This window comes from Astyanax mexicanus, chromosome 2 (assembly GCF_023375975.1).
Source record: "Astyanax mexicanus isolate ESR-SI-001 chromosome 2, AstMex3_surface, whole genome shotgun sequence".
Lineage (NCBI taxonomy): Eukaryota > Metazoa > Chordata > Actinopteri > Characiformes > Acestrorhamphidae > Astyanax > Astyanax mexicanus.
The window spans coordinates 57,122,345-57,135,701 of record NC_064409.1 but is presented as its reverse complement, the minus strand read 5'-3'; the positions used below and the strand labels follow the sequence as shown (position 1 = coordinate 57,135,701).

General features: G+C 37.7%; 2 protein-coding genes across 2 annotated transcripts in view; both read left to right on the top strand.

The window, feature by feature from the left end:
* LOC103024840 (proprotein convertase subtilisin/kexin type 5) overlaps nucleotides 1–8,604 on the top strand; it is a 42,668-nt gene extending 34,064 nt beyond the window's left edge. The window contains exons 15-16 of the mRNA XM_022672206.2: nucleotides 1,837–2,008; nucleotides 7,778–8,604. Of these exons, the coding sequence (XP_022527927.2) occupies nucleotides 1,837–2,008; nucleotides 7,778–8,187 (582 nt within the window). The 3' untranslated portion in view covers nucleotides 8,188–8,604. The remainder of the gene's footprint in view (nucleotides 1–1,836; nucleotides 2,009–7,777) is intronic.
* A 1,994-nt stretch (nucleotides 8,605–10,598) lies between these two features.
* gcnt3 (glucosaminyl (N-acetyl) transferase 3, mucin type) lies at nucleotides 10,599–13,094 on the top strand. Its single transcript, XM_007246488.3, has one exon. The coding sequence runs from the start codon at nucleotides 10,804–10,806 to the stop codon at nucleotides 12,106–12,108; it is 1,305 nt and encodes a 434-aa protein (XP_007246550.2). The 5' UTR covers nucleotides 10,599–10,803; the 3' UTR covers nucleotides 12,109–13,094.
* The last annotated feature ends 263 nt before the right edge of the window (nucleotides 13,095–13,357 follow it).

Sequence of the window (13,357 nt, the reverse complement as noted above, 5' to 3'; positions counted from 1 at the left end):
TAATTTCATTTATTAAATTTGAGAAGGACACAACAGCAAAAAACTATTTTTAAGCAGTAAGACCTGAAATATGTCAAATATTCAACAATCAGTGTCAAAAACAGAAACAGTTAACTTCAGGGCATTACCATATAAATATGTCTAAAACTAAGACATAAAACTTCAATTAAGAAACAATTTAAAAGCACAAGAAATGAAAAAGAGTTCATGTCTTTTAGTTTTGCTCACAGGTACTAAAAATTTCCACTGCAGACGAAGTGAGTAAGTAGATGTTGGGGCTGTAGGCAAAAAGCCATGTAGAGGAAGGTAGCCTCATCAGAAATAATGATCCTGCAGCATTAATTTTGCACCTTTCCAGCTCCTCTGAGTTTTTTTGTCAGTCCACCCCAAACTGGGCTAGCATACTCAAGGATTGGGCGTTTAAAAGTCAAGTATATCTGTTTTAGGACATCAAAGGAAAGACTAGCTCTTTTGGCAACAGCAAGATAGTGGATCCTGGGTCTTGTCTTTAAAATCTAATAGTTAATAGTTGATGTGGTAAAAAACTAATGAGAACTGAGCCAGGTGCTGTAGACTTAGGTCTGCCACTGTGAAAGAGTGTCCTTTAGAGATGAAGGAGAGATACTGCTGAAATCCTCTATTATCAAGCCACAGCTTCTTTACCAGTTTGTTGTGATTAAACTGATTGTAAACAGGCGCCAGAAGATGAGTGTGCAGTGAGTTGTCTAGGTGTTGAGAACCAAAATGTAGCTGTTGGTATAAATGTACAGTAAAAACATCCAGTTGTGATAGCTGTCTTTGCTCACTGCAATCATACAAATCACTAAATCAGAAAGAACTAAACAATACAAGAATTTTGTTACTGCACTCACCCTCGCCTTTGATCCAGTATTAAATAAATTCTGAGTTCATTCAATGAATGGTAACAAAGACACCTGTTTTATTAATATATTCTGTTATTTTTAATCCTGTATTGGTAACAAGTTTGTTTGCACATTGTACAGGTTTCTGTTGAGATTTAAGACATTTGTAACCAAACAATCTAAACAATGTTGTGCCAATACACCAAGATAGGTCAGAGTTTTAGAATTTTTGAGTTTTAGCTGAGCTCCTGCTAATCCGCTACCACAAAGTGATCCCTGCTGTCTCTGAATGGTAGCGTTGGCATCAGTACCATATTCAGGATGCCTCACTGCATGCAGTCATAACTTTCACAAATCGATTTCTTTCATTATCATGAAAACTGTATCTAGCAAAGGACCCAAAACACAAAGAAACAGTGATCAGGTGTGATTTTAGATAAACTCACTATCTTCACAATTAAAATATTTAGGCAGGTATAGCATAAGAGATCATACCAACATACAGCTAATAAATCATAAATAGTGAAGAATGTAGTGGTCTTAGATTTAGTGACAAGACAGATTTCTGGCATTGTCAATATTGTGGATTAAAATCTATAAATGTGAATTTTGCTACAGTACAATTGCATGTGTTATGCAATTTTAATTGTTTTAGTTGTTGTATTTGTTTGTTTTAAATTTTATTTAGTCCATATTTAAAGGAAGAGGGTCTGGGTGGATGTGTAAACAGCAGGCTCCAACAAGCTTATTTCATGTTTTTCATTTGCTACTGTAATCATAAAGGTCTTTTTGTGACATTGTCTCTATCTCCTGAGTCTCTATATATTCATCTGAATATATATGTTTTTGTGGTAAAGTGACCAATCTGTTTAGTCATCATAGTTCAACATGAAATTCTACTATTACTCTAAATACCTAGAATTTTGTATCTTTTGGGTCTCATGTGTCTGTTCCTCTTTGTGACGTGTGCTAGGAGGTTTGTGAGCCCTGTGATGAATCCTGTAAGCACTGCTCCGGTGCTGGGCCTGAGCGATGCCTGACCTGCCACGCAGGTTTCGGTCTTCATGCTGTGGAAAGCCGCTGTGTGTCCTGCTGTCGGCCTGAGGAGATGGCCAGAAACTGCTGCCTCTGTGACTCTGCTACAGGTGTGACCAAGTTACTCCACTTGTTTCTATGACTGTTAAATGTTCAGTTAATTTCCAAGGAAGAGAACCAAATAGACTCTGTTCAAATAACATGGAAGCAAGTCGTTATACCAGCTTATTTATTGCGGGATAGTAAAGAGAGCGTAGACGTGCAACAGTAACGTTTTATACACAGTTTTTACAAGAGACACACATTGAACTTTTCCCTATTGAAAAGTAGGTGCAATATAACTGCAAATAAAACTACTCTTGGAATCTGATTCATGCACTTTCTAGGGTGCAAGAAGCCATTGGGGAAATCATATATCCAAACGCAGCAGCCTGGAGTTAGCTTAGCTATCTAAAGAAGTATTTACCTTCTCTGGTCCTGACACACTGCCCTGCACATTATAGTGTCTCCCCTGCTTCATGCAGACATGATCCATCTAATCTGATCAAACAACAGCTTACTTATTTAAAGAAGAGCTCTGATGAGAAATTAAATTTTGCTATATTAAAATGTGATAAAAAGTACTTACCTTTTTTGAATAGCCCTCCGTCGTTCTCCTGCAGCTTTCTGAGATCCAAGGTTTTGTGCACTTTGCTCAAACAGGCTTTAGAATAAGTGAAACAAGAAAATTACTAAAAGCCACTGTGTACATAGGTAACTGTGTACATCACAGTGTCTCTCAGACATATCCGCATGGATGAAGGAACATCACCTCCAACTAAACCTCTCAAAGACTGAACTTCTGGTCATACCAGCAAAACCTTCTATTCAACACAACTTTGCCATAACCATCGACTCTCTCTCTCTCTCACCGACAAAGGTTGCTAGGAACCTGGGTGTCATGGTTGATGACCAGCTTCTCTTCACGCACCATGTGGCCTCAGTTGCTCGATCCTGCCGCTTTGCGCTTTACAACATCGAAAAAAATCGACCGTTTCTGACGCAACAGGCCACCCAACTCCTGGTACAAGCTGTGGTAATCTCACGCCTCGACTACTGCAATGCCGTACTAACTGGCCTCCCGGCCTGTGTAGTAAAACCACTACAGATGATTCAGAATGCAGCAGCACGTCTGGTCTTCAACCAACCAAAACGGGCACATGTCACCCTGCTGCTCATTGAGCTCCACTGGCTACCGGTTGCTGCTCGCATCAAATTCAAAGCGCTTACAATCGCCTACAAGGTGATGACAGTACAGGCTCCTTTCTACCTGCACTCGCTCCTGAAGGCTTACGCTACCTCCCGGCCGCTGCGCTCCTCCAATGAACGTCGCCTCGCTTTGCCAAACACTCACACAAAGCAATCCAGACTGTTCTCATACAGAGTTCCCCAATGGTGGAACAAACTACCTTCCACTACCAGATCAGGAGAATCTCTCGCTATCTTTAAGAAACTCCTGAAGACAGAGCTCTTCAAAGAGCACTTACTCTCCTAACACCTCTAACAAACTAACTAATTCTAACCTCATCTCCTTCTTCCTCTTCTCTACTCCTCTATCCCATTATTTCCCTCTGACCTCCTTAAGGCCCTATCTATAGATGCTTTATTTTTAACTTCTATTATTTTTGTACTTAACCTCTTCTATTATTTGCACTTCAGTATTGTAAGTCGCTTTGGACAAAAGCGTCTGCCAAATGTAATGTAATGTAATGTAATGTAATGTAAATCTCCAGGCACTGACACCTTAATTTTAAGACATGCTACGAGTTGTAAACAGTGGCTTTTAATAAACTTCTCATGCAGTTTTGAAGTTCAAAATGCATCGATTTATATGTCAGGGCTCTCTGGATTCTTCCAATGAAGTGCGGAGCTAATTTGATCCTGAATAACGGTGTAAAAGGTGGTTTATCTGCCGGCTTAAGAGATGCATCGTATCACTCATTCTAATGCCTGTTTGGGCAAAGTGCACAAAATACCGTATCTCAGAAAGCAGCGGGAGAATGGCGGAGGGATATTCAACAAAAGTAAGTACTTTTTATCACTTTTTAATACACTCAAAGTCCATTTTACACAGGAGTTCTCCTTTAATCTGAGTGTTTTACAGCAGGACACATTCAAATGTATATCACAGGGTACCACCAGGGCTAAAGACTGGTTCTGGTTCTGGAGGGTGGTTCTGATGTCCAAAACAGCTTGGTTATTTTCTGTAAACACAAATACTAACAACTCTGTTAAATGATAAACTCTATTAAAGGATATTATAAGTGATATTAAATTGTAATTTGTATTTAAATCTACCAAGCTAAGTGAAACAGCAGATAGGATATTTGGGATAAAAGCATCATTATCTTGAAAAACGTGCAGGTTCCAGTCGTCCTTAGAAAAGGAATTAAACTCACTACTGAATTAAGTTTTGATGCTATAGAGCAGATTTTTAGCGAACAGTATTTCCTTCACATCTCTAGGAAACACTTGTGCTCATTTTCTTGTTTAATTCTCACAAAACACCACACACACGCCTTTAAAATACACTCTAAAAACCAAGACAGGAAGTAGGAACCAGGAACCAGCCTGCAGGAACCAGCCTGCATAAACTGAGCTAAAAACACATTATGGCCTCTTGTGCACAGAGTATATTTAATTAAGAACCTTGTTCTGGAGTTCATGTGGACATAAGACAAACGTTTTTTATTTAGCTTTTGGGTTATGTTTGTGTATTGTTCACACACTTCTTTGGAAGTTTTTAGATAGTCACGTAATGCATTTGTTGACATTGGATCTAAGTAAAAAATATTAAACAGATGTTATCTTACATAGAACTGTCTTCCAGAGAAGGGTGATTTGGAATCTCTCAGGTTTACACATCACACTAGTCACTGGCCACCTGGAGATACACCCGTCTCTAGGAAAGACGAAACAACTTGTGGGAAAAGCTAAAACTCAGTTTGCAGCATAAAATCATTTTAGACTTTTAATGATAATTTTTTTTTATAAATGTTATCCTGTCCCAGTAATAACTGCAATAAATTATATTATTATCTACTCAGAACCACAACTGATTACTACTAGTATAAATTAGGAACTATTCAGCAATTTTGCTTTTCATGTTTTTACTGATTAGCAATCCTTAGGGTTTACTGAATGTTATGAAGTGCAAGGGGTTAAACAGCAGCGTGTAAAAAATATAAGTCTAGGATATGTATACTTTTTGGCAATTCGTACTGTCTGTCAAGGTTTTGCAGTAGTCTTTACCTGTCACAGTTCACTCGGTGTGTACAAACACAATAGTAAAAATAGTGGGTAACTGTTTGATCATATTGTACAGTAACACAATAATGTTATTCTCATTCTCATGCTCTCACACCACACTTGCAATTTCTCACACAGAGGTCCACTCTTTCCTCCAAAACAGCAGTATAGCTACCTAGCTAGCGAACTGTGTGTGTTACAACAGGAAAACAATAAAGTACTCTAAAATGCTTAACGTAGAAAGGTTTAACAAGGGTTTTCTTCTCACTGAAACCTATTATAAGCAAAAAAGTTTAACATGGCTTAATGTACTAAACAACTAGCATAACCAGGGTGATTGGCTACTTCGATTGTTACTCATACCGATAGAGTAACACATAGAACATCATATACTTCTGTAGTTAAACACGCTTATAGCACTCGTCTCACACAGCTTTTAAAGCATGGTCCTGGAGTAACACTGATCTGTTTGTTTTAGTGATTTCCTGCTGTAACACACCCAGCTTGCCCCAGTGAGGGCAGTCAGTTCATTAGTTGAATCAGGTAGGCTGTAATATGCTGTAAAATATATGACCGGAGTTCCCTGAGGTTGAATTGAAGTGTGTGTTGAGGTGTCATTCTGAGCCGCTGGGCTGTGACGTCAGTTCAGTATCAGCTTTAGCATCAGCTAAAAGCTAGCATTATTTTTATTACGAATCAGGTAATTCAGAGGGTCCAGTGAAGATCAGGAGAGAAATGTACACAGAGAAATTCAGCTCAGACATGGAACACCAAATATTGGCATAAGAGAGAGACTACAGTGGTCTCTCATGATAATTCCTAAGATAGTTTCATCGTTATACTAAAATGTCCAAAAGACTCTATGTACTAAACCGATACAGTTTCAAAGTGCTGTGTAAATAGTGTATCGGACACAATAAACGCAAAATCACACTTAATCATTGTGAAAGCACAGTTTCGGAATATAAAGACACAACACTGACAGTGTGTAATTGTCTGTTACATAAAAATGAAGCTCAGTCTAGGATAAAAGAGAAACTCATGAGATTCACTGTGGGTTTAAAATTTGCTTTACTTTTGTTTTTCTTTACTTTTTTACTTTTTATTGTACATGCATCATTAAACAACATAGTAGTTTGGATCTTTTTCTGAACACTAACTCTTTAATAACATCCTGCTGCATGTTTACCATCAGGTTAGTCAAGACAGTTTTCTATTAATTAGTTTGTACTTAACTGGTAAATGCATAAATCATGATGTGACTTTTCCTATCTGTGAAATGCTTTGAGCTGCAATCTTTACTAAAAGAGCTCAACAAAACATTATTATTATTTTTATTATTATTTATTTATTTATTTATTTATTTATTTATTATTAATTCACAGTTGTAAGCAGAGCTGTATACCATTTTTTTCTACATATATCATGCATTTTTAAAATTCACATTGGACTTCCTGTATTGCATGATGCTACCACACAGGAAATTTGGCAGTGTTAAATCAACAATATAAGTGTTAATTTAAAACTGAGAGTGTAAAGTTTAACACTAATAAGGGTTGATTTAACACTGCCAAATTTCCTGTGCAGTGTTATGAGGATGTAAAGACTAGCATGTGCTTCCTCCAAGTCACATGAAGAACCACAGCTAGTAAAAAAAAAAACGCTTACACAGCTTACAAGAACACTTTCTTTTTATTTCCTTTCTTTCCAGTAATCCAAAAAAAATATTGTTTAATTACTGCCAAATATGTATCACAGACCTTTACCTGCATCGTTATTACGGAATAATCTATGTTACTCATAATGTTTAATTTTGAATAATGACATTAGATTTTGCTGTTCTAATAGAAAGCTAATTAAGCCTAAAAAATCTCACCAGACATACAACTCTGGAAAAATTTAAGAGACCACTTCAGTTTCTAAATCAGTTTCTCTGGTTTTGCTATTTATAGGTATATGTTTGAGTCTAATAAACATTGTTGTTTTATTCTATAAAGTAGTGAAAAAAAAAACCCAAATTCCAAATAAAAACTTTGTAATTTAGAGCATTTATTTGCAGAAAATAAGACATGGCTGAAATAACAAAAAAGATGCAGAGCTTCCAATAATAATCAATATTTGGTGAAATAAACCTGTTTTTTAATTACAGTTTTATGCATCTTGGCATGTTCTCCTCCACCAGTTTTACACACTGCTTTTGGATAACAAAAATTCAAGCAGTTTGTTTTGATGGCTTGTGACCATCCATCTCCCTCTTGATTTTTCCTCTTGAGGTTTTCAATTTGGTAAAATCAAAGAAACTCGTTATTTTAAAGCTGTATGTGCAAGATTAGTGGCAGTCAGGCACTTACAGTTAAATGTAAAAAATACAAGGCTCAGGGTGGAGGTGAAAATGAGATTGTTAGTGCATATCAGTTTCATATATCGCAATCGCTAGCAATGCAGGTGTGGCATGGGTTTCAGGAGGTACTGGAATCTGGACCTTCATGCATACTTTTGTACTAATGTCATGATTATATAGCATTAGAGCCTGGCTGAGACACAAAATATTTCTATAACTCCCTAAAGACATGCTCTCTCTCTTTTTACAGCTCTGTGCTTGGAGGCTCCCATGCCAGCAGAAAGCCAGACTGAGAGTGACGAGGTGAATCTGAAGTCTCAGATGTTTCACCATTCTTCTGCAGCCGTGCCCGCGTCTGTCTGTCTGGCTGTAGTTTTGGCACTGGCTGTTTTTGCCCTGGTGCGAGCCCGTGCCAGGAAGAGGCTGTGCTGGAGGCGGAGCTATGAGAGACTGAGTGGGGCTGCCAGGCCTGACCCCCGGCCCATGCCTCACGGTGTGCCCGAGCCAGACGACAGCGGGGACGAGGCGGACGTGGTGTACACCTGCCGAGACGGATCCATCTACCGCCGCTGCAGCTTCAATTACAAGGCCGACACTGAGGAAGAGGAGGTGGAAGAAGAGGAGGAGGCTAACGAGAACACACACCTTAGCAGAGCCTAGTGGGAGTTTACACATCTTGCTGCTACTAAAGAAAACACACTGAATTAAAAAACTGACACTTAAAAAAAAACACTTTGAAAACACACACAAGCCATACTGTGTGTTTTATTGCTTTATTATCTTCTCAATTCTTTTGTATTCAGTGAAATTAATGTTTTTAGAATATTGTTTTTGATACTTTTTCAGATACTTTTTATTGAAATATATATTGTGCTGTATGTATAAGTAACACATATGATATAGCTTTTTATGTTTGAGAATAGCAATATATTGTCAGTTAAAACTGACTGTAGACTGTAATATTAACATTACATTTTGTATATATTATGTAAGTCATTTTTAACGTTGTAAAAAATCAAAGAATCCTTTGAGAATACCGTTTTTAAGAAATGTATTAAAACAGCAAATTGTGTCAAACCTTGTTGAGTTTGGTGTGATTGCCATTGATTGCTTTTGTATGAGAACTACTGTCTTATGGGAAGTTAAAAAAAAATGAATGTAAAACATGCACTGACATGCCACAGGTCACGGGACAGGAAATAATATTCCATTCCAAGACTTTTGCCATATCCCTGCACTAACCTTCAGGGTATGTGTTTGGGGGCTCCTGCATTGAACGTGGATGTGATTTAGAGTTGCTGTCTCCTCCAAAAATTCTAGCCAGTGGACCAATCACTGCTCACGATCAATGCCCACTATGCAGTGCACTGTGGGTGGCAATGCCTTCCCACAATTATGTATTCCATCATTGACATGAGAACACTGGCCAGTGTTCAGCCCCACTCACAAGATAACAGCAGTTCGAAAAGAGGCGGTGGCTGACTTCACATGTATCTGAGGAGGCATGTGCTAGTGTTCACCCTCCTAGTGTTGGGGCATCACTAGTGATAGGGGGCGTCCTAATAAGTGGGTTTGGTAACTGGCTGTGTAAACTGGGGAGAAAATGGGGGAAAAAAAGCAAAATATATAAAAAAAAATAAAATAAAAACCCACTTAGATTACCAATGTCATTTAACTGTCCTTTAACTGCATAAAATATAGATTTTTAATAGCACACTATAAACAGGCATTTTAGATCAAATAAAACTCAAACATGTATGTACTGGACAGGAAGGTCAACAAGCCCAGAGAAGAACATTACTAGATATACTAACTCAGTTAAATGTTTGTATTGTGGTTTTTGCTATAGACTACAGTGATGACATAAGGTATTCTATATTACAGAACCCAATATAGTGCAATGTTGATTTAAGGTGCAGCTCTTAGACGAAGGGCAGAAATATTGGACGACGTCAAATGTTCAGTCAGGCCTCACCCAGTAACCAGTCAGCACAGTCTTTATTACGCTCAGTAAAGATAAAAAAAGTTCACATTTTGCAACCTTTGTAAAAAAAAAAGTGATGTCAGATCCTCAGTATCTTTAAAGGTAAATTTGTATATCAGTTCTTCTCAGTATGTCAAAAACAGACAACAGAAAGACAGATTAGACATGAGCTGTGTAAAGTCACTGTCCAATAATGGTGAAAGTCTCCAAAGGCCTTTACAGAACTGTACAAGTAGGTTTAGAGCATTTCATTCAGAATTATTACCACAGTGTACAGAGAAGCTACAATGTTAGAAAATAAGGCAAAAACAAAAACAGACAGTGATAAGCAGTGACACCTGCTTGTACAGTTTTGAGGTTTTAACTTTTTTATACAAACTTTGACCAGTATTGTTCAGTATTCAGTATTGTAAGGGGAGTAAAATGTATAAAACTGAGATTTGCAGTTGCAGTTACATTGAATTAACCTCTTGTTTCTTTAAAATGGTTGCAAATGGGGAGCAGTTCTTTAAAAAAGTCTTAAAGAATGTTTTAAAAGCTTCTTATTATATGTCATGTATGGGCTTCATCAGATTAACCACACCACCTGCTAGAAAACGATTTTTATTATCATTTATATTTATCAATTCTAATGTACTTACTTATTTTTCATTGTCTTACATGTTATTATTGTTTTGTGTGTTTCATTTTTTGATTGTTACTTGTATTGATTTATTTTTCTGTATGGCAATACTTTTTAGGTATTCTAAAATGTATGGTTATTTTTACTGTTTCCAAGTTTTCATTTATGATTAAATGTATTACATATTAATAATTGGAATCTATACAATGCTTACTATTTTCAGTTGCTTCTTCTATGGGTTATCCTGATATATAAATCATAGTTTCCTTGTTAATACAGAAGATTGAATTTCATTGAATTTCAGTCATTTCTGCCCTAATTTCATACAGACAAGCTTTTTACATTTATTTTCTCAGGTTTTCTCTCCTTATTGAAAAAAGATGTTTGCTAAAAAAGCAGCCCTTTGTTCTTCTAAGACAAATATACTTTCATTTCTTCAAAGGAGAAAGCCACACCTTCATTGTGTGAACATTTACTACGCAACTCCATGCAGTCCATCCCTCTCTTGCACGAGTGACTGGTGTGCTATCAGATTTTACTGTGCTTCCCCATTATTTAGTTCTGAACTGAACTGTTCAGTGCAGTGTCACACTCACTGGTGTCAGTTTCCTCATGCTTGCAGTAACTACTAATTCTTGCGACTAATTCTTGGGTTGAGTGTGGCCAAGAAATGGCATGTAACCTGAAGAAGATCCTGAGGAATGTCTCCTACATTTTTATCAGTTTTTCAGTGACTTATTTGATTTTCACCAGTCATGGCAGAAACGACTGCAGTCGGAGAGGGCAACTGAACATGTCACACTTGATAAAGCAGGACAGAGCGGAGTTACATGCTTGTTCAGCCATCATCCAAGGAGACATGGATGGAGTGGACAACCTTTACTTCAGTAAGCTCCTTGCTTCTAAGAAAAGGACTTCACTCCTAACGGAGTCTTACTACCTGAGTGCAACCAAGGACTGTCCAGCTTACATCAGTGAACGAGGCTTTCTAACAACGCCTTTGAGCATAGAGGAAAGAGACTTCCCCATCGCCTTCTCCATGGTGATTCATGAGAAGATTGAGATGTTTGAGAGGCTCCTGCGTGCCATTTACTCTCCTCAGAACATCTACTGTGTCCACGTGGACACGAAGTCGTCCAAGGAATTTATGGAGGCTGTGAAGGCTATCACATCTTGTCTGCCCAATGTGTTTGTGGCCAGCAAATTGGAGAGTGTGGTCTACGCCTCCTGGTCTCGAGTTCAAGCCGACATCAACTGCATGCAAGACCTCCTCAAGTCGTCAGTGCAGTGGAGGTATCTGCTCAACACTTGTGGTGCAGATTTCCCCATCAAAACCAATGCAGAGATGGTTCGAACCCTGAAGCAGCTTAACGGGAGGAACAGCATGGAGTCTGAGGCCACTAATGACTACAAAAAGCAGCGCTGGGTGTACCAGCATAATGTTACTACTTCTGTCATTCGGACAAGCATTAAGAAGACAGATCCACCCATCAAATCCCCAATGTTCACTGGAAACGCTTACTTTGTCGTCTCTCGAGAGTTTGTGGAGCACATGTTCAGCAGTCCTGAGATCCTGAACTTCATGGAATGGGAGAAAGACACATACAGTCCAGATGAGCACATGTGGGCTACACTACAGAGAATGCCCAACATGCCTGGATCCAATCCACCCAACGGCAAGTATGACGAGTCAGACATGCTGGCCATTGCAAGACTGGTGAAGTGGAGTTATCTTGAAGGGGACTTGAGGAAAGGAGCACCGTACCCACCGTGCACTGGGGCTCACAGACATGCAGTGTGCGTTTATGGTGCAGGGGACATCAAATGGATTGTGAGACAGAAACACCTCTTCGCCAATAAGTTTGACCCAGAAGTGGACGATATTGCTATAAAATGCTTGGAGGCTTATTTAAGGTACAAAGCAGTTCATGGTCAGTCATTACTCAATATTAAAAAAGGAACTATACTGAAATGAACTGTGTAATATAACTTATTACTCTTGATATGTGTTCATATGTATTTTTAAATGTGTGTTCATAGCTTTTCTTTATTTATATGTAGTATTTTAAAAGGTTTATATACTATGGTTATCAATTAAATAAACTGTTCCAAACTGTTTCAAACAGTTAGCTGCAGACATAGCTACACTTTAGTCTATAAAACAATAATAATGACCTGTATTTTTATACTCTACAATAAGCTGTCAATGGTAGTTACAGACTCTATTACCGTGGTTTATACTGCTCAAATGTGTCATCAGAATAGTTTACAAATAATACATGAAAGTAATTCAGCACACTAAAAATAGCAAACTGGTCACACAAGACTAGTCTCATTCATTTATTTATGTTCAATCGGTGTTAAGCTTTAAACTGTTAATCTCAATCTTTCATACTGGTTAGAAATGTTTATGTACATGGAATAGTAGACATTATGTGACTTTCATTTGATACCAATTAAGTAAAAATATCAGTACAAGCTTCTTGTAAATATACAATGTACAAAATATTCCTAAGATAAAATGTAAACCTGCCAATTTCACATTTCATACAAGAACCTTTGTTATAAAAATGAAATAACAGTTTAAAAGATGAACCACACCTTACCTGAACTTCTCCTCCCTAGCCACATATTCAGCTCTGGGAAACAAATAAGAGACCACTTAAAAATGATGAGTTTCTTTAATTTTACCAAAATTGGAATATAATCAAGAGGAAGTCATCAAACCAAGCTGAACTGCTTGCATTTTTGCACCAGGAGTGGCATAAAGTTACCCAAAAGCAGTGTGTAAGACTGGTGGAGGAGAACATGCCAAGATGCTGTGATTAACACCAGGGTTATTCCACCAAATATTGATTTCTGAACTCTTAAAACTTTAAGAATAGGTATTTATTACTTTGCATTATTTTTTTATTTCAGTCATTTCTCATTTTCTGCAAATAAACACTCTAAATGACAATATTTTTATTTGGAATGTTGTTTGTAGTTTCTAGAATAAAACAACAATGTTCATTTTACTCAAACTTATACCTCTAAATGGCAAAATCAGAGAAACTGATTCAGAAACTGAAGTGGTCTCTTATTTTTTTCCAGAGCTGTATACCCTCCGGTTCCACCTTAGCTTTGTAGTGAAAAACCTCGCACCCACCACAGCCCCCCTCTCCCTTCTTTTCAATCACTCACACAGCTACCGGGGGGGGGTCAGGTTTTGTGAACACTCCTCA